At 42.2% G+C, this 21,246-nt stretch overlaps 1 protein-coding gene across 1 annotated transcript in view; it reads left to right on the forward strand.

Moving 5' to 3' along the window:
* The first annotated feature begins 5,556 nt into the window (after positions 1-5,556).
* Positions 5,557-21,246, forward strand: part of UVRAG (UV radiation resistance associated) — an 89,071-nt gene continuing 73,381 nt past the window's right edge. The window contains exons 1-2 of the mRNA XM_056496571.1: positions 5,557-5,782; positions 19,931-20,048. Of these exons, the coding sequence (XP_056352546.1) occupies positions 5,702-5,782; positions 19,931-20,048 (199 nt within the window). The 5' untranslated portion in view covers positions 5,557-5,701. The remainder of the gene's footprint in view (positions 5,783-19,930; positions 20,049-21,246) is intronic.

Genomic DNA, 21,246 nt, shown 5'->3' on the forward strand with positions numbered 1-21,246 from the left:
AGGGGACAAGGGACAGAACAAGAGGAAACAGACTTAAATTTGCACCAGGGAAGGTTTACATAGTATATTAGGGAAACTGTATTCACTGAAAGGGCAGTCAGGCATTGGAACAGGCTGCTCAGAGCAGTGGCAAAGTCTCCATCTCTGGAGGGATTTAACAGATGTGTGGATGTGGTACTTGGGCACATGGGTTAGTAGTGGGCTTGGTATGGAATGGTTGGACTCAATGGTCTTGGGAGCTTTTCCAACCCTTATGATTCTGTGGGTTTGCCCAGCTGTTTTTTCCCTCTCTGTGAATCAGGGGAGCATTATTTCCTACAGCACCCGCTATAAAGGTGGGATGTCACCAGCTTGCTTTGAACCCCTCATTCATTAACATAGTATAAGCAGAATAATGTTGTTTGTAGATTTTTTCTCTTTTTTTTTTTTTTTTTTTTTTTTTTTTTAATTCAATGTGGAAGCACAGCTGGGTTTAATGAAGGAGATTGAAAAAATAAACAGAGAGGATGTGCTGCCCCCGTGAGGTGCCCGTCAGTAACTCCATGATAATACAACAAAGCCCCCAAGCATTTTGGGGAAATGCCAAGTAGCAATGCCAAGAAATCACTCACTCGGACTGGAACAGCCTTCTTTGAGGAGGAGGCAGAGACCAGGAATGGATGCATTACCCTCTGAATAATATTTTTGTCAATTTAGCCCAAGCAGCAGTACCACAAGGAATAACAAATTATTTTTCTACAGTGCACATTCTCAAAGCTTCGTGCTGCAAAATGACCCTCTTGAAAACGGTTCTGTTTGGGAACAGCTTAGATAAATTAAGTTTTTCCATTTAAAGAAAAATCCATAATATCAAAAATAGGCATTTTCTTGGCTGTTTCTGCCAGGGATTTGAGGTACCATGTTATGCAGCTGAAAGGGCAGGAAAATAAAATGCTAATGAAGGGATTTCTCTATTTTACTTTGTGGTTGTTTCTTTTTTGTCTCAGGTGGGTTTTTTTGGGGGGGTGAAAATGTTTGAAAAGGCTGTACAAGGCCATAACATAAGCTTCGTGGGAATTTGAACTCCATCCACGGTCTGATTATTTACTGGTTCCCTGATTTCTCTTAGATCTGATCCACAGTTCTAGCTAATCATACATTGGGAGGTTTTTTCCCCAACAGTTTTTGGCTGTGCTGTGTGCTTTCTGCTGAGCTTTGATCAAGGTGATGCAGTGCAGGCAGCATTTCCCTCCTGCCACATTTGACTGAGCCAATATTAGTCCCTGTGCCAAAATCTCATACTGCCATTGTCTGTAATCTTGGGAATGGTTGAGCTTGATGATCTGAGAGGTATAAATTATTCTGTGATTCTATACCTTTATGCAAATAGGCTGTATAGCATCAGCAACCATAGTACCCATCCATTCTTCTTCCTTGTCACATCAGAAGGTCTGGATATCCCAAATTCTTTCTAAATGCATGTAAAAGTTTCATCAGTGAAGAGTCAATCAGAATAATATGACCTACAGAGGATACCTTTTAAGTATCAAAGATCAAGAAAGTCTTGATGGTTTTGTATAATGGCATTGTGTTGTCTCGGAGATGCTTATAGCCAATGGAAGTACAAAGTTTTGGTGGAAATGCTGTCCTGGGGAGGCTTAACAGCCAGTAGGATCCAATTAAATGGCTATACTGACTTTTTGTCTTCTTATGTATATTTAGCTTACATCAATGGATCATCCTGCAGAATTTTCATTCAAGGGGCCTTAAAGGTCTCTGTAAATATTCCAAAGAAGGATTTACTTTTCCCATAGATGAAATGCAACAACTTCTGGAGTGGAAAGCACAATCATGACACATCAAATTAAGTGATAAAATCACATTACCACCTCTGCAAGATGAAAATGCAGGTGCAGTAAAGGAAAGGACTTTATTTCAAGCAGAATTCAGAAATAAATTTCCTTCAGGGACTTCTGATAATATACCAGGAGATATTTCATGACTGTACTTACCTGGGAACTTAATAATTTTGCATGTAGTTTGGAAGACAGTCCTTGCAGCAGCTGGCAGTCCCAATGTTTATTCAGTTGTGAACCACTGGCCTTTGGCCTTGATCTATCCACTGAAATCAAAAAGCGTCTTCTGGCTGATTTACAGGGGTTTTTAATGTAGTCCCCAGTGGTAGGAACCACTTTGAGGTGTCAGCTCCCTGACAGGAGGGTGGAGCCAGGTGGGAGTCAGGCCCAGAAGGGGAGAAGGCCCCACCAGAGCCTCCTTTTCTCCAGGCTGAGCTCCCCACAGCTCCCTCCTTGTCACACCTGTGCTCTAGTCCATTCACTACTCATTCACAATATATATTTAAAATACATGTTTGAGTCTGAGAAGAAAGTTTTTCCCATATAAATGATAGCCCTTCTAAGCACCAGGACAGTAACAGATATTCTAAGCATCATTTGCCCTCCAAAGCATCAGGAGTCCTCTTCCATGTCCTGCATGGAAATTGTCTAATGGTTATGGGCTGACTTGAAAATGTCTTCTACTGCAGGTGGATCTCCTCTGTGCACATAATGTGACCTAAACATTGTGTCAAAAACACAATGAAGTCTGTGTGAGGTGGGGTTTATCTATAGAGGGACATTCAGGGAACTTATGATAAATTAATTAAATCACTTTTACCCTCACATTTATGCAGCTGATGGTGATGATAAAATGCAAACAATGGCTAGTTGCAAATTAATACAGCCTGCCTTGGAGTTTATTGCATTAAAGACATATTAATTTAAAAGCAAGGGCCTCCACATTGAAAGGATCTGACCTTTACTGTGCTTTTCCCTGTGAGCTTCTGATACACTGCCTAGGGATGATCAGAACACCATAGGTATCTGCAAGTGTCTCACTGCAGTTCAAAACAACCTCTGTGAAGGGAGCAAACATATTCAGCTGCAACTAGAAATACAGATCCAAAGAAATACCTTGGACACAAACAGGTACAAAGTTCAATGCCCACAAAACCAGTCTCCTGTTTTAATAGCTAGTGCTTGAGACTGATCCCTCCCAAAGCAAAGCTAAACAAACTCTCTTAACCCCACATTTGTGGCTGGAAATTATTTAATACACATTCAGTGTGGAATTTGTCTTTTTTTTCTCTTTAAACAGTTCACAAACTTCGAGTATTTTGCTCTGCATTTGGAATCCTTCTATCCCTTATCAGTGAAGTACATTGTCTCATTGGAGTGATTTTGCAATGATCTCATATCCAAATAAGAAGCATATTTGACCTGATCTGTAGTAGAAGTAGGAGTTGTTGTTAGCCACAAGGTAATTTCTTCCCTTCCCAAAGGTTCTACCATGCCAAAATTTGCAATAAAGTCTATTAAATAATATCTGTAATGGTGGTATCTCTCCTTGACATGTCCTTTTGAAGGACATGAGTCCATGTGTCTCAGCTTTAGTGCAAAAAGGCCACTGATAAAGTAGTGCTTCCAGAAATGGCAATTAAATATTCAAATGCAATTTCTGACAATTCCTCACTGGCATTTCATTCAGCTTTCTCCAGAAGTTTTTAAAAAATACACTTAATTCTGCAAGAGTCTTTACCAGATTTTGTTAAAATTGCTTTGTTGGAATTTTGTTAGTAGTAATTTTAATTATCTTCAGGCTTTGCTTTCCAAAAAAAAAAAAAAAAGTCCACAAGAAATGTCTTCTGGTATTCCATAATGTCAAAGTGAGAAGTTGCCAGTGTGAGTTTAGAGAACACATAAACACAATACAGAGTCACTAATCTGGTGATGTCTTTGTTGAATTCACCTGAAGAAAACTGAAGATCACAGAATCACAGACTGGCTTAGATCGAAAGGCACCTTAAAGCTCATCTTGTTCCAGCTCCCTGCCATGTGCAAAGACACTTTCTGCTAGACCAGGTTGCTCTAAGTTCCATCCAACTTGGCCTTGGACACCTCCAGGGATGGGGCAGCCACAGCTTCTCTGGGAAACCTGTGCCAGCGCCTGACCATCTCACAAGGAAAAATTTCTTTGAAATATCCAATTTAACCTGCTTTCTGTCAGTGTGAGGTCATTCCCCCTTGTCACAGACTCACAGAGTCACAGAATATTCTGAGTTGGAAAGGACCCACTAGGATCATTCTATCATTCCAAGCCTTTGTCCAATGTCCCTTTCCAGCTCTCTTGCAGCTCCTTTAGGCACTGGCAGGGGGGCTAAGGTCTCCCTGGAGCCTTCTCTTCTCCAGGCTGAACATCCCCAGCTCTCCCAGCCTGTCTCCAGAGCAGAGGAGCTCCAGCCCTTAGAACATCTCTGTGGCCTCCTCTGAACTCACTCCAGCAGCTCCACATCCTTCTGATGTTGGACCCCAGGGCTGGAGGCAGCTCTGCAGGTGGGATCTCACCTAAGCAGGACAGAGGGGCAGAATCCTCCCTCCCCTACTGCCCAATACTCTCAAATTCTTCTCCCCAGAGCTACTGTGGGTGGGATGGGATGGAGGCAGATGCTGAGGGGATTGCATTGGGCTTTGGTGTGTGTAAGCATCATGGTTGGTATGATGGGAGGTGAGCTGGCCTGATGTGGGATGGCTTGGCGTGGAATGGGATGGGTCCATGTGATGTGGGATGGGTTTGTCTGATACTGGGCTGGTTGGCACAATGTGGGGCAGGTTGGTCTGTGGTTGGGCAGGCTGGGGTGATATGAGGCAGGTAGATATGCTGTGGAGAGTAAGGCAAGTGGATGTGATATGGGGAAGGTTCATAGAATCATAGCATCATGGAATAAGCTGAGTTGGAAGACACTCATCAGGATCATCCAGTCCAATTCCTGGCCCTGTGAGAACATTGTCCAAACACTTCTTGAGCTCTGTCAGATTTGGGGCTGCGACCACTGCCTTTGGGAACCTGTTCAGGTGCTCCGACACCCTCTGGATGAAGAACCTTTTACTAAAATCCAACTTAAACCTTCCCCAACTCAGCTTCAGGGCCATTCCTTCAGGTCCTGTCACTGGTCACAAGAGTCAAGTCTCCAGACCCTTCGCCATCCTCTGGACCCTCTGCAATAGCCTAAGGTCTTTTTTATACTGACGTGACATAGATGGGTGTGAAACGGGGCGGGCTGGCCTGTTGTGGGGCAGGTGTCACATGGGGCGGGTGGATACGATGCGGGGCAGGTGGATACGATGAGGGCAGGCCGGAGCGATGCGGAGGGGCGGTGAGGATGACGCCACAGCCGATCCCCACAGACCGGGCCCGGCCTCGCAGCCCCCCCGGCTGCCATGGCGACCGCCCCCCCGCCCCCTCCGCTGAACTATTTTCCTTCCCACCACGTGATGACAACAGCTCCCGCACACGTGACGGAGGCCGTGCTGTCAATCAAACTCGATCTCCTCCAATCACCGCCCGCCATCGGGCGCAGTCCCGCCTTCCGGAAGCGGGCCCTCTAATCGGCGCCGGCGCGCGTTCCAGCGGTTTGACAGGGCCAGCGGAGAGGGGCGTTGATTGGCGTCAGGCTAAGCCAATCGCGACTCGAGAGTGCTGCCGAGCTCCCGCCCCCACGGCGAGAGGACCAATGGGCGTGCGGGAGGCGGTGCTTCGCCCGCCCCCCGGCACTGCGGTAATATGGCTCCGTAGCGGGCGGCCGGCTCGGCGTTGCTGCCGCCATTAACCCCTGCGCGCCCGGCGGCCTCGGGGGAGTGGAGCGGAGCGGGGACCCTCCGTGAGGATGACCTCGGCTGCCGGTGCCGCCGCATTACCGCCCGGCTCGGCCGCCCGCGCCCTGCATGTGGAGCTGCCTTCGCAGCAGGTACGGCGGGGCCTCGGGGCGGCGCTCGGAGAGGGCTGGGGCGGAGGAGGGTGTCCTGAGGTGAATCAGGGGTGTCCCCTGCAGTGTGGGGTGTTCTGAGGTGAAGGGGGTGCGCTCACTGAGGTGGGGGATGCTCTGAGGCGTGCACAGGGGCATGCTCGCTGAGGTGTGGGTTGTTTTGGGTGAAGGGAGATGTTTCCTGAGCTGAGGGGTGCCCTGAGGTAAAGGGGTGGACAGGTGCTCCATGAGGGCTTCCCCGAGGTCTGGCATTACCTGAGGAAGAGTCCCCGAGCTTGTGGAAGGGCAGTCCCTGAGGCAAGGGGCAGTTTGAGCACCTTTCTCTAGGCTGGTAGCAAGGTAAGAGGGAGCACGGGCTGGGGGTCTGTGCCTCTCTCCCGGGGGAGTCGGGTGGTGTTTTCCCTCCCAGGACACTACTGTGCCTGCAAAGGGTCTGGAGCAGACTAAAGGTGGGAGTTGCAGCAGGAATAACCCCCTGAAAATCAGGGTTAAACTTGGGCACCTCGTGAGGCCGAAGCAGTTGGGGTGTCCTCTCCTCCTTCTCTTGGCGGGGTGGGGGAGTGAGTGTGGATATAACATGAAGTGTATTCTTGAAAGTGGTGAAATGTTCTCTCCCCATTGCATACACCCTTCACCTAACTATCTTTCTTCCTGGTTGCTGTAGTTGGCTTTTGGTTTACTAGGCATTTGTCACACGTTTTAATTTTGGAGAGCATTAATTTTGAGCGAGGAAGATTATGTTCTGCCTGAGCATTTAGCAATCCCTCTCAGACTCTGTGCCCTTTCCCCTCTTGCATGTGGTGACTGACTTGAGGAGCTGGAGCAGGAGTGGTGAAAGTGGGAGTAAATAGCAAAATTTTGCTTTTCTTTAGAAATACTGTAAGATGTGAGTATTGTTTTGGCTTATTAACTTGGTGCTGTTGATGTTGTTAGGAAGTAGATGTGTGATCTGTATTACTGGAGCTACATGTTACCAGGTGGGAATACAAAGAGTAGAGAAAAAATCAACAGATTTTAACTTCAAGTGGATCTAGAACTGCTCTTTTGCTAAACTTGCTCTAGGAGACATCCACTTGGGGACAAAGGCAGGGCATGGGGGTGGCTAATTTGCAAGCAAGTACTTATTCTGAAATGTGTGTCTGCTCTGTTAATAAACAAACATGAACGCAGCTCTGTATGAACAGGAAACAGTGGATTGTCCTCTAGATCAAGTATGGCCTTCTCCTTGCTGAATTTTTGGTTTTGCTCTTTCTTAGGCTTGTGCAAGGACCAAGTGAATGCTGCAGGGAGAAGCCTGAGGTATTAGTCATTGGACTTCGTTTGTGAAAGTGAGACCAAAACACAGGCTTTTTCTCCTAGGAGCAGAAACTTTTATAGGAGTTCCTAGGAGCAGAAATTGAGTCATCAATTATAAGATGTTCCAGTTGAGTAAATATTTATCGAGGATGCTTGTATGTTAATTGTAGCAAGTGTAAGGCTGTGATAGAGACTGAGGTATTGTTCTGCTGTGTGCTCTGCTAACACCGTGTGCTGAGGGATCTGTGCACTCTGTCTGTACTTGCAATCAAATTGAGAGGCTCCACTGAACACACTGATAGCAAATCACCCCCTTTCTCCATATCATCTAAGCTCAAAAGTCTGTTACTGAAGTGCAAGATACCTTGGAGGGGCTCAGCACACTGGAGCTATTTTACTGGATAATTTTGAAAAAGAAAAGTCATTCCTAGTCTAATGTGCCACCTCTGTAATGTCATAGTCTGGCTGATCCAAGCTATGTAGTGCTATGTAAGGCAAGGTAATTGTTTGAGCTATGTGCCAGCAAGAAATCAACTTAGTGATTTGTTTCAGTAAGCAGCTTTCTCTAGAACACCCAGTGCTACATTTTTTGACTAAGAATTGATAGCAGGATCGTCTGAGTCATGGCTTTAAATCTCTCTAAATACAAATTCTCTACTGTGAATTCAAGGTGAGTTCTTTTAATGACTGAAGTGACTTTTTAGGGGCAGAAGTACTGACAGTGTAATCTGAGTTTAGTCTAGCTTTAATTATTCCAGTGACATTCACATTGATTAGAAAACAACATTCCTGCTACTGACACTTTTGCAGGAGTGAAAAGTTCAGTCTGAAACGTTTTGCTTCTGTGATTGTGCTTATGTTATAACTGACTGACCCCTTCTTTAACTTGTTTGTGTGGTGAGATGGCTGAGGTAGAATGCCTTTTGTTGTTGTATTCTGTATTTTAAGAAAGAGAAATTGAGGATATGGCTGTAAAGAAATGCATCTGATTGAGCATGAAATTGCCATTTGAATCCCTTAGTAATTGTGTCTGGATGTTGTTCTCTTTTGCTGTAAGAGTGAGCACAACAGAACTGAAAATGTGAAATAATTGCAGTTCAGGAGCTGAGATTCTTTAGTAATATCTCTTCCTGTTTGCTTGATGCAAGAAAATTGGGAGTGTCATGAGAACTTAAGGATTTATGAATGCTCAAAGCAAACTGTTCAATCCTGTCATTATAAGCAGTTCAAAGCAATGGGTTGGGGGACCCAGACCTTTCAGATTCTTATATATCCTCAGTGGAAGGGATTGGACAGAAAAATGCAGCCTGGATGTAGAGAGGCAGTCATGCCACAGTCAAATGATCTGTTGAATGCTACTGTGCTAATTGCTGGCCAGAACAGATTTCACGTGTGGTTATCTAGTGACAGGAAAGCACATAGTCATGGACCCAGAAGCAGTGCCTGGGAGGGTGTGTGTGAGGGAAGGAGATGTGTCTGCTGAGTATGGATGTGGTAGTAGGGAGGGAAGGGTAAATTGTGCTGTTGTGCATAGCCATGAATAGTGTCAGACCAGTTCACAAACATCTCTTGACAGAGAGTGAAAGTTTCTGTGGAGAGGAGCAGCAATGATTTCAGCTACAGGTGTCAGAAGTGTATGTTTAGGGTAGAGCAAAACAGAGCAACCAATTAGTGAAATCTCTTAAGGACCCTGTAGTCTCCATTAACATTAAGGCTGGGATTCCTAAAGGTCCAGTTGGAGTTTTATGCACCTATAAGAGTCCAAGAGGAGTGCTCAGCATTCATGGCTCCTGTGGCTTCCATACTAGCTTAACTCTGGGAGAATCTTTACTCTTGGGATTTGGCCATCCAACCAATTCCATATCCATCTCACAGTCCAAATCCATCCCTCCAATTTGGAGAGAAGGATGTTGTGGGAGACCACGTCAAAGGCTTTTCCAAAGTCCAGATAAATGACATCTGTAACTCTTTCCTTGTCCGCTGATGTAGTCACCCCATCGCAGAAGGCCACTGGGTTGGTCAGGCCAGACTTTGCTGTGGTGAAACCATGCTGGTTGTCGAGTCACCTCCCTGTCTTCCATGTGCCTTAGCACAGCTTCTCAGAGCATCTGTTCTGGGATCTTGCCAGGCACAGAGGTGAGGCTGACAGGTGGTAGCTCCCAGGGTCCTCCTTTCTGGCCTTTTTAAAGGTTGGTACTATGCATCCCCTTTTCCAGTCATCTGGGACTTTACCCAAATGCCATGATTTTTCCAATATCATGGAGACTGGCTTAGTAGCTAAATCAGCCAGTTCTCTCAAGACTCTCTGATGCATCTCTTTGGGTCCCATAGACTTGTGCAGATTCAAATTCCTCAGGTGGTCATGAACCTGATCTTATAGTGTGACAGGCTTTGATCCCCCAGTCCCTATCCTGCTGTCCATCCATTCAAGAGGTGCAGGAAGAGAGGTTGTCATTGAAGTCTTCTGCATCCCCTGCCAGGTTCAGTTCCAGATTCGACTTGGTTACTTTCTTTAAAGATGTGTATCACTCGGGCACAACATTTTGGGCAACATGGCAGAAAGAGATGATTCAAAGTGTGCTGGCAAATGTGTTTGAGGGGTCTTGTGTAGGAAAGTAAAGAAAGTTACTGTGTGGGCCCCGGGATGCATGTGCACTTTCAACTAAGCAGTGAGAAAATAGTACAATAGTTTTATATTACTCTTGTTATATATTCTCCCCGAGTTACTTGGAAAAAAAACAAGACTGATTATATTTTACTTCCCCTTTCCTATTAAATATGGGGGGAGGGGAGGAATCAGAATAGTGGATGGAAAGTGTTGTATTGGAATATTACTTTCACTTCTCTTTGACACACACTCTTTAAATGCTGAGTGAGAGGGAAGTGTTCTTCCAGTGAAACACCACAGTGTGAGTTGTGACCTGCTGATCTTACTCAGTTGTATCCATACCCAGCTGTATCAATGTTTAGTGTTTGTAAGAGGAGTAGTTGTTAAAGTTACTGGAAGATTGAAATTTTACCCCAAAAGGCTGGCTCTTAACCTAGGGCTGGAATTTTGCTGTCTGCAGTGTACTACCTGTATTCCCTAAGGGATGCAGGTGTGTTTTGCAGACCAAATGATCTGTTGATAACCTAGAGAGAGACTGTTACATCCAATAGCCGTACTAAATTGGTTTTCATGCTTTATGTGGAATGTTTGTGGTGGGTTATGGAATGTTCTTAATTGAGCAACTTGCTAGCTAAAGACCCAAGTCTCCTTTATGAAGGGAAACTGACTTTTTTGCCCTTGATTTATTCATCCAGCAACAAGATAAACATTAATATGCTTGTGGTTATTAATCGTCATATGCTGTTTGCTTGTGCAGCTTGGAGTATCTTTAAGTGCTTCTTTAAGGTCAGAATTGCCATTGCTTTGATTTTGCTGATGCCCTCGCTTCTGTAAGGCCCTGTGTACTTTTTGGGTGCCTCCTTCTGAGTATCATCTTGATATTCCCAGGTTATTCCCACAGCTGATGTGGACTAATGCTCTCTTCCCCAAGGTCATGTTAAGAAGCTTAAGGGGCTTCTCTCAACTGCTACAGTGTGTTATTAGTGAGGTGGGACTTGCACCCTGATGTTCTCTTTTCTGTCTGGTGGGTTAGTTCCCATGCTGTGTCAAAGAAGCAGCTACATTTCAGTTTTTCATCTTGACACTAAATACTTACTTAGACAAACTCAGAGAAAAACATCAATAAGGGAAGATATTATTTCTAGCTACCTCTTGTAAAAGGTTTTGGTTAAAGATGGAAAGACTGTCTAGTTTCCTATTATTTGCATCTTATGTAAACACTTAGCAAGAAGAGCTTTGTCTGGCCAGTGAGCAGTATTTGTAAGATTTTCTTACCCATAGTTTAGAGCAATTTTTTTAGGGTGTGCTGACAGTTCTTGCTCTTTGGAGCTGTGGTGTTTGCCAGCTCGCTGGATCTGTCGCTCTTGATGTTATAGTGACCATAACCAAACACAGCTGTTAAAACAATACACAGAAAGAGCTTCATTTGCCCAAGACCCTGCGTAGGCTCGTGATTTAACTTTTGAACCTTTCTTGCTAACATTTTATTTAAGTTAATTCTGTGTATTAAGTCTTGTTTTGCCACACCTTACCACTGATCTTGTTTGTGTCCCAAGACTGATTGTGTCTTCTATGCCTGCCCCTACAATATGTTTTAAATAACAGACTTTTACAGTCTTTCTGCAGAAATTAGCACAAATTCTGGATGTGGAAAAAAAGAATAAACATGCAGAAGATTAGTGAGTTGTGTGAACATCATGAGCTTACATCAGTTTTAGTCTTAGTTCTTTCAGTTATTTTGGACTCTGAAGTAAGTGGTATAGATTTTCTACATGTGATTGTGGGGTACAAAGAGAAAATTTCTTGTACCAGCTGAACAGTTACCAGCTGTTTACATCATTTCATGGGGGTAGAAGTTCAGTTCTGAGTTGCTCCTCAATATAAATGCAATTACTTAGTGAGGAGGGAGTTTAGAGGGTTAGCTAGTAGGAGAGAGTACAGGGGAAGATACACCAGAGGACACAGCTGTCTTTCAAGAGTAATACATAGTCCTAAGTTTTTTCAGTTACAATATTGTTACCTATTTGAATTATTTTCTGATGTTGCTGTTGCTTTAGTTAGTAATAAAGGAGGAGATCATGCCATAGACTAACATATTTTATTAGATCTAACATTGATTTCAGATGTTGCATTTTTTAACTCCATACTGACTTTGCAAAGGGCTGTTTTGCATTCAGATAGCTGGAAAATAATTATACTTCTGCATGAACCATGTCAAATATTGAGATATTCTTTATTCTTCCTGTTTCACTTTCTCTTTGTGTGAATTAAGGCAGACTTGTCTTTTGAACATCTTCCATTTGCTGCTGTTCCTGGTGAAGCTCTCAGTGCAATTCAGAATCAGAAGTAAGCATGGCATGGGCTATGGATGATTAGAAACCATATTGACCCTTGATGTGTTCATGTGAAAGCTTCATAGCCGTTTTTCTGCTTAAGGGAAACTTTCAAAAGCCTTTCAGCTGCCCAGAAGCATAAAGGAAAGGAGGCACTTTGATTTAAGGAACTGTAAGCTAAAATTCACAGTTGTGCATCTTGGAAAACTTTGAGCCCGTGTTGATAAAATAACTTATTTTTTCTTGTGGTCATTTAGTCTGGGTAAATCACTCTGCATAGGTTCAATGTATCTGGTTCCTTGCATAAGATTTTTGGGAATGTGAGGTATGTGATGTATGTGAGTGTGTTGCACGTTCACAGGAAAAAAAGTGCATCCTACAGTGCATCTTCAAACTGATGGTGTCCTCAGTCCTGATTGCTAGTAGAAATAGCTTATTGAAGGCACTTGCAAGAAAGTAGCTAAATCTTATAAGGAGAAAGGAGTTTGGGATGGCTATTGATCACTTGACATGAGGAAGTGGAGGTAAGAAGGAGGTGCAAAAGGAGAATGAACTAATGGTGGCTATGTAGCATTGAGGGCCTTACTGTCTTCAAGTGTGCGCTGGAAGGCATTAAAATAGAATTCCTAAAAATTCCTTATGGTGTGTCCCACAAAATTGCATATCAAATGCATCAGAAGTAGAGCTGAAAGCCCGTTTGATTCTCTTGACTCTGAACTGTGGAAAACTGTTAAACTGCGAGTAAATCTTCCTAGGAAGCATAAATTGGAGTACAAGCATTTTCTTGCGCTTCCTGTGGCTTTAAGTTACCATACATCTGAGTAGTGCCTGAACTTACCACGTACATTTTTTGGATATTAAAAGCTTTATGTTTTGTAGCAGAGTTGACCCAAACCTTCTGTGGGATATGTTCCACTTAAAAAGAAGAGATGAAATTGAAAACTTAGGTTGAAAACTTATATGAAATTAAGTATGAATTCTTGTCTACCATTTGACTTTCAAGAGACTGGATCATCTTAATATTCAAACATGGAAAGGGGAAAGCAAATTGTGAAAATCTGAGGAAGGTGGAAGGTGCAATATGGAGGTGTGGAGCAGTACTGTGATAATAAATAATGCTCATATGGGCTAAATGTAGATCATATTTTGGTAAATTTTCTTTGTTTCAGGGCTGGAGGTTTTATGCTTTTTAAGAAAAAGACCCACCTCAACCTGTCTGCTATGAGCTACAAAGCACACAGGGCTCTCTGTTCTAATATGACTTAATTCTGACAAATATCCAGACATCTAAATAGCTGACATTGCAAGCTCAAGTCACTTCAGTTCAGAAACACTGGATTTGCTGTAGTAACATTTGTGTTGCTAACTAATCTTTGCCTCCTGCTTTAATGCTAAAATAGCTGGAAGGATTTTGCTTAAATTCTTCCAGAGCTTCTGTGGGTCATAGAGCAAGGAACCAAGCTATGAAATTCATGTGAAAGCCAGGTAAAAACAGAGTGTGTACTATCTTATACAGAGGTCAGAGCTGATCCTGATCTCAAAAGAATTCAGGGAATTTACTTTCTTTACAAAATTGTGAGGAGGGCACCAGTCTGAAAACAGAGATGGTGTCCAGAAATGAAGACTGGCTTGGTGTCTCTTGATTAAAAACTGTTTGATAAGTAGGGTACTTGATTAAAGGCTAAGGAAGGAGAACTAGTCCTGAAATTTTAGCCAGTGTTGGAAGTTCTTTGTTCTGGAAATACAATTATTGCTTTTCAGCTCTTCAGGCCTCTGAGAGAGCCCTGAGTGGTGATATAATTTTGGTGAATTTGGGCTAAGTAATTTATGTAAACTTCTATTTGCTTGTATAAGATGATTTCCCAGCCTTCTTAATGTTGATTTTTACCATTGTATTTACATTTCAGACCAAAGTAAATTTCTGATTACATGGGTTTTATGGAAAGTCATCAGGAATGAATGTGTGGGGCAGCCTTTTTCAAATTCAGTCACAGATGTATATAACTTTCTTCCTGGGCAATTGAATTTAATCTTCATTCTGGAAAATGTATTCCTATTTATAAAGTTCTTAAAAAAAATCTGCCTGATAGAATTTATGAAACTTACTTATGGCCATGGCTGCAGTTGGCCCACTGTTGTTTAATAACATCTGGAAGTTTTCAGCCAAACCCTCCATGCACAGAGGGTCTGTTTGATGGCATCTTGGATGGCTCTTGCTGGAAGAAACCAAACTACCTGCCTTACTTAAGTTCAGATACTCCCTTGACACCTTGGTAAATTTATTTAACATGGCAAAGGGCCTGCTGAGAGTAGAATACATGAACAGCTTTGCTAAAAGAGCCAGTGCTAAAGATGGAAGACCTTGCTACTGGGAGAAGGCAGATGTGGAAGAAAGAGAAGACAGACCTCCCCATTTTCCCAGCTGTGAGCCATTAGATCATCTCAGCTGCTGATGGCATGATAGGCTCCATGTGATTCGAATGGGCTTTGCTGTTGCCCATATTAGTGACCTGAGCTTCAGAACTGATACTTGGAGCCAGAGCTAGAGTCAGTGTGATGGCTGAGTACCAGAAATAGGAAATGGTGTTTGGCTGTGTTCTCATCCAGCTCGGATATACAGACATTATTTTTCTTTCTCAGGGTCATCAGATTCTTGTAATGGAATAATGAAGTGGTTAAGATGGAAGAGGAATCAGATGCTTGATCTCCATGCTTGCTTTTGCTAGCCATTTTATGACCTTGAACAAATAATTATGAAATTCCATGAATACTTGAGGCTGTTGTAGGTAGTCCTGTTCTCCTGCCATGAACGCTCCAGACCTTGTGTTAACAACAGTGCACTTTTCTCTCATTTGACTTACTCCCTTTTCTTACCTCCCTGCTGTGTCATCTCTACAGTGATTTTTATTAATTGTACCAGATTATTAGACAAAAAAAAAACCAGTGAATAACTTTCACTTCTGTTTCTCAGACCTGGATTAAAGCAAAGAGTGGCATCTGGATCAGTTTAAGCTGTAAAGAAACTTAAGTGTTGAAGTCTGCCTGCTCTGTCCTCTTTTGTGGTGGGCACATTTGTGTAGCTGTAGAGAGCTGAATTGGAGGAACTTATCCAGATGTTACTCTTACCCAGTTACACACTCTTACTAACTTTTGGTTTTGGCAACTTAACCTTGGTTTAGTTTTCTGACCCTCACCATAAGACTGCACAAAACACGTTATGCAGGATGGGAACATGCATCAGGATGCTGAAGGTGGCATTCTCGGCAGAGGTAGTGAAAGGTGAGAGTGTCTTAGTGTTGAGGGAGCTAAAGCATGAGGGGACCAGGCAGTTTCAGTCCTTTAGACCTCAAAAGACTTGGTAGACTGTCTGAGATCATCTGATGAAAAAACCATTTTAACAAGGTTGATGATGAAAATGCTTGATTCTGGAGCAGTCTGATTTGTTTATGGCCTGTGGTAAATCTGGAGGGGTTCCCAGAAAGTCATTGAATAGGAACACTAGATATATTACACAACTGCAAATAGTTCCTCAGAATGATGAAAACTGAGTGCTTCTCCTTCTCTGAGTTTTGGGTGAAGCTGGTAATTGCTGAGCAGGGATGGTCTTGCTGCACTCCACAGCAGCTCTGTTAAGATGCTGTTGTAGAATTCCAGGAAGCTGCTTTTCTGCCTGTGCAGGCATGAGGGATGAAACATGATGGTAGGTTCTGTTCTTCAGATCTCCCACAGCTTTCCTGATCAGACTTCCTGTTATCTTTGGGATAGCTGTCTGCTTATAACCTGTGCTGTCTTCACATGGAGCAGTGGTTCTTAAAATACAAGCTACTCAGGATTTCTCCTCATGGAAAAGAAGTGGATCTCTTCTCTTAGTTTGTAGTCATTTATCTTCAACCCAGAAGGATGCACTAATATCTTTCATGTGAGTCAACATGTAGTTGCTATATAGCAGTTGCTTTTAATCAAATGCAACTTAGAATAGCAATTAAAGCAGAGGATAACCAGGTCTGTAATGTAATTTCACTGCTCCATTGGCTTTCTTGGAAATTGCAAAGGTCTAGGACAATTGTAACCAAAATAACTTGTGTCACAAGGCCCCAGGAATGAGCTGTTAGACCTGCTGTACTACCATGCTAAGCACTGATGCCACTGTTAAGGCTGCATGTGCTGAATGGAGATCCTTTGGAAAGGTTAAATAACCTTTTCCATGGTATTAGTTCTGTAAAAATAACTTTTTTTTGCTGTAGGATATCTCATTAAGATACTTGCTGTAGATGCCTGTCTGAGGTCTTCAGTCCTGTATTGCTGGTAACTTGTAAACTCTTTGAGGAGATTGATTGAGTGGTGAAAATTAGCTATACTCATTACATATTTTGTTCTTTTTTTTATTGAAAGCAGATCCTGAACTATCATCTTGCACTCATGCTGGCCTTTTTGAAGTTAAGTGACTCAGGAGGCTGCCAAGGCACTTGTATTGTTTTTTAGTCCTTGTATTTTGATTTTTAAGGTGGACTTCTTGGAATTACTGTTCTGGGTGCACAGCAGCTTATCCTGGGGGAATCACCTCTCATGATGAAGATTTCTTGACACTTTTATAGAAAGATCAAAATAATTGAAACTTGTTACTAAAGAAAAGGGACCCTTTTTAGCACTTCACCTAGAAGGAGGAGGAAATGAAAGAATTGTCTATTATTTGTTGCTGCTGCATTCAACATAGAGTGTACTGGTTTATTCCCTTAGAAGAGTTGCTTTTGCAGTTTGAAATGCTCTGGTACCTCATTGTGAGCTGCCTTCCCCTTGGCTCGTGACAGTGCCAGGCTCTGCTGACCCATGTACACTTCAAGCTGGTGCTTTTATTCCAGCAGTTCTCTGCCTTCAGCCTCTTGCTGCTGCACTGTCCTCTCCTTGGTCTGCTCAGCTGCTTGTCCAGCCACATGGTGAACTGTAGTGAGGAACTGAGCTGGTGAAACTAACCCAGGAAAAGGGAGAGGTGGTTATTTTCCATCCAGATTGGTTCCCAGATATGATTCTGTGAGCAGCTGCACAAGTGCTTATTTATGGAACGAATAAGAAAGGGTGATGCAGCGCTGGGGGCTGGCAGTGTTTGGCTGATGCCAGTGCTAGCTGAGCTGCAACACAGTGGGGTTTTTGTTTTGTGTATCCAGTGTCTCCAGCACAAAATGATATGAAATGCATAGGAGGTAACGCTAGAGAGATTTAAAACGTCTCTCAAAATAATACTTACTTTGTCACAAAACAAAGCCCTTGATAAGGAATTCTAGAACCTGTCTCAGTTGTCTTTGGGTATGTCTTTGCAGCTGATAGTCTCCTGGTTGGAGCTAATTATCTTGGATCAGGAGAGATTAATTAACTCTGAATGTTGCCTCTCTAGAGTTCTGACGAAATTTGAATAATTCAGTATAATATCAGTGAACATAGTGGGTAAATGGGAAGATTTATTATGAGGATTCAAGTCTCTCTGTCATCGTGACCTTATACTAAAGAATGTGAATGACAAAATTGTCTATGTATTTGGAAATTTGTTCCCTATCAGCCAGGCTAAATGGATAGGAGGAGAGTGCTGGCTAAGCTGGAGATTCAAATATTCATTACCTGCTGCACATTGAGTTCTGAACTGTGTTGTGGTCTTACAGGCCCAAATTTAACAACAGGTTTAGGAGAAGTGAGACTTTAACCCCCATATCCTGAAGGGTGCAAGGGAGTCACAAGCCATGGAGATAAGGACTCACATCTTGTTCAAAGATGCAAGTGTAGGTTAGGACACTCGACAGCTTGTTTTTTCAAACCTTATTGACCTCACTGTGTACTGTGAATGGTAAGAAACTTGTTTGACTTTGCTTGAGAACTAATCAATGAAACATACTTAAAGCAGGCACAAATTAGATTGTGATCCTAAAGAGACCTGGAGAAAGTTACCCTCTTTGCTAGGGTGCAATGTGGGCTGTTCTTTGTAAGGGATGAAAGGAAAAAAAAGATGCCAAAAATGAAGGGAATGAGCATGGTAGTTGATTGATTTCTGTGCTACTGATGATAATTGAGAGAGATGGCACATAAAATTCCTGGATCATTTTTATACGTAGCAAAATGCATGTTCATAGCTGTTCCTTAAGGAGTATTTCAGTTGTTTTGAGGTTAGATGTGAAAAATTGTTAAAGGTCCATGTGGCCTCTTTTAAGTGAGGCTTAATATTTCTGTTGACATTTTTGATACCAGTTTTTAAGAAAATAGGGCCATGTAGTCTCACAGAACGTTTTTTGTTGGTTGGGATTTTTTATTTTTAATTTTGTAGCTCATGTGTATACTAGAGGTACATGGGCATCCTATCTCAGACTCTGTTTTTAGTCTAAGTCATAAACAGACTTTGAATGGAATGAATCTGATTTTTAGGCTGTCACATGAACAGAAATTAAATATTCCTCATACCTTTCCATGAAGGAACACTAATATGTCACTGGAGTGGTGTTAAGTGATACAAGGTGTCATACTATGATTCTAAAACATATGATGGCCTTTCAACTCCTGTTAAAAGCCTTTTAAGACAAACTACAGGTTGGAAAATTGTCTTTTGGTTTCAAAAGCTTTTAAAATGTGCCTTTAGTCAATCAACTTTTAAGGTGGATTCAGCCTTACAAATAAAGGTGCTTTTGGGAAAAAATGGTGTAAGATGAACTCTGAGGTGAAAAGTATGTGCTAAACCAGTTGTTTGAGGCTTGTTGGTGGATTGTGGTGATCCACAAATATGTGGAACCATTCATCAACATCCCCATGGTAGTGGGTGAGACACTGGTGAGTTGAGAGATTGATTGGGAAAATATGACACTGAAGGATTTGGTGAGAGCTTTATGTGTTTGAGGTGGCAGTTCACTGAGTGCTGCACTCATGGGAGGCTGTTTAAAACATGGGTCTTTGAAGATAGGAGACAATAGGAACAACAGCTTAGCAATGATTTAAGTGTGACAGTCTGCAAAATTGCTTTGTTAACTAGTTAAATTTTATGAGAAGTTAATAATGTGAAATATTTGTCAAAGATTAAGGATGTGGTGTACCTTGAAGCTAAGCCCTTAGCCGCAGCTATTAAAGCTGTTGGGCACAGATCAGGGAGAGATATTGACTTGGTCTGATGATTTGCATTCAGGGTGCAGGATTGTAGTAAACCAAGATAGTGTTGGAGGAAATCGCTTAAACTAAATATTTTAGTGACATATCCTACTGTATTCATTCCAAGGGAAAAGGACTCTCTCATCACAGCAGATGGTAACTGACAGTGAAAATCTCAAATTTCACTGTGCCCTTAATTTTCCCGAAAATCTTGATATGTCTTCCTGATGTATTTTACTTTCATTTAAGGTTGTTAGAGTAGTTTCCAGGATTAGCATGAAATCAGGAAGCTTTGTTCAGCCAGTTCCTTATGGCTCTGGATTTGGTGGTGGTTTGTTTGAGCTCTTTGTCTATTAATACTTGTTGAAAATAGCTTTGGCTGGGAAGTGTTTCCAGTGCAATGATGCAAAACATCGGGATGATGATACTGCTGTGTTTGAAGCTGATAGTGTCACATATTTGCTTGAAACTGCTCAGAGAGTTGGGGTGATTTAGTTATGTGGGATAAAAATGACATAGAGGATGTGAATAAGAATAAGAATAGCTTCTCTTGAATATCAGTGTTGCTTAGTCCAAGCCTGTGGGTGCTTGTTCTTGCTCTGTGGCTTTGCTGAATATGGCTGTTTACACTTGCTGTCTGACAGAAAATTGAGTGTTTGGTGGGTTTTTTTTTTTTCACAACAGCGCTTTGAGGATCATTAAAATGCTTTGAAAAAAGAAAAAGGGTTAATTTTCAATCTCAGAAAGTTCTTTGAATTTTTTTCTCTCTCCTTTTAGCGCCGGCTTCGTCATCTTCGGAATATTGCTGCACGTAACATTATTAATAAGAATGGTTATCGCCTCTTGGATACCTACTTCACTCTTCACTTGTGTGATAACACCAAGATCTACAAAGGTAAACCAGGCTTGCTATCAACCTTTTTGCTAGTTAATCTTTGAATTCTTATTATATGAATTCTGTTTTTTCTTTTGTCTTGATGACTTGCTGCCATTAGTTACGTCACGTTTGCTAACACTGAAAAAGAGCTCTTTAGTTTCCTAAATTTCATTAAAGCATTCAGTGTTAGCAGCCAAGGAGGCAGAACATGACAGGCCTTTAGTCTCTCAAATCTGCCTATATTTGTCATTGCTCTTCCCTGAGTGATGATGTAAGAAATTAAGAACTTCCAAGAGCACGTAAAAGTTAAAGCTTTTGGAGCTTAATTGTCTTTTGTGGGGGAGAGTGTCCCATTCTGTGCATGCCAGTTGTTTTACAAAGCATACATCAGCACATATTGTTATCAAAGTTTTCAAGAAACAGAACTGTCAGCCAATGACATGAAGCATCCAGGCATCTGTACTAGCTTAGATAACTGTGTTCAAGCATGAGATCTCTTCTCTTTCTTGCTTTTCTTTCCCACTGTGGTATATAGTTCTTCATTGTGGAGAGATGTTATTAAAAATATGATTTCATGCTCCTTTTGCTGTGATTGGAGATGAATTTTGATTTTCTCCTAATTTTTATTTTCATCTGGCACAGTGACAGATCTGGCATCTTGCCTTGCTTTTTTTACCAAGGTTGGTGCTTTAGAAGGATAAGAATACAAAACTTGAGCTTGCTGCCTGGACTTTGTTGTGGTCGTTGGTTAAACCTGTCACTGATGACTGTTTCTGCAGTGTTCAGTGTTAGGGACTGTTTTGCACTTGATCAAAGCTTTTTCCTTGGTCTCCAGTGGGCTGGGATATTGTACAAAATCTGTATTCCTACCTCTAGAGCTGTCTATCTAAAGTCTTTTAAGCTCTTGCTTTGACAGGGAAAGCCAAAGTTCATGTGCCAGTAGTTGCTTATTCCCATTTAAATACAGGGTTGTTGGCACCTCTGTCAGGTAACTTGGCTGTTCCCTCTCTGAGCACCTGGAACAGGTCACCATTGCTCCTCAGGAAATTGATTTATACAAGCTACTGTGTTCCAGGAAGATGTTGTGTGGCAAACCGGTCATTTGTGCAAATGTCATCCAAATACTGTTAAGTACTGTGCCATGTTCATTCCTCAGAAATCGAAGTCTTGTAAACCTTGAGGATTGTTGTGGATATAAAGATGAAATACTAAATTT

The sequence above is a fragment of the Oenanthe melanoleuca genome, chromosome 1 (genome assembly GCF_029582105.1).
Source record: "Oenanthe melanoleuca isolate GR-GAL-2019-014 chromosome 1, OMel1.0, whole genome shotgun sequence".
NCBI classification, from domain to species: Eukaryota; Metazoa; Chordata; class Aves; order Passeriformes; family Muscicapidae; genus Oenanthe; species Oenanthe melanoleuca.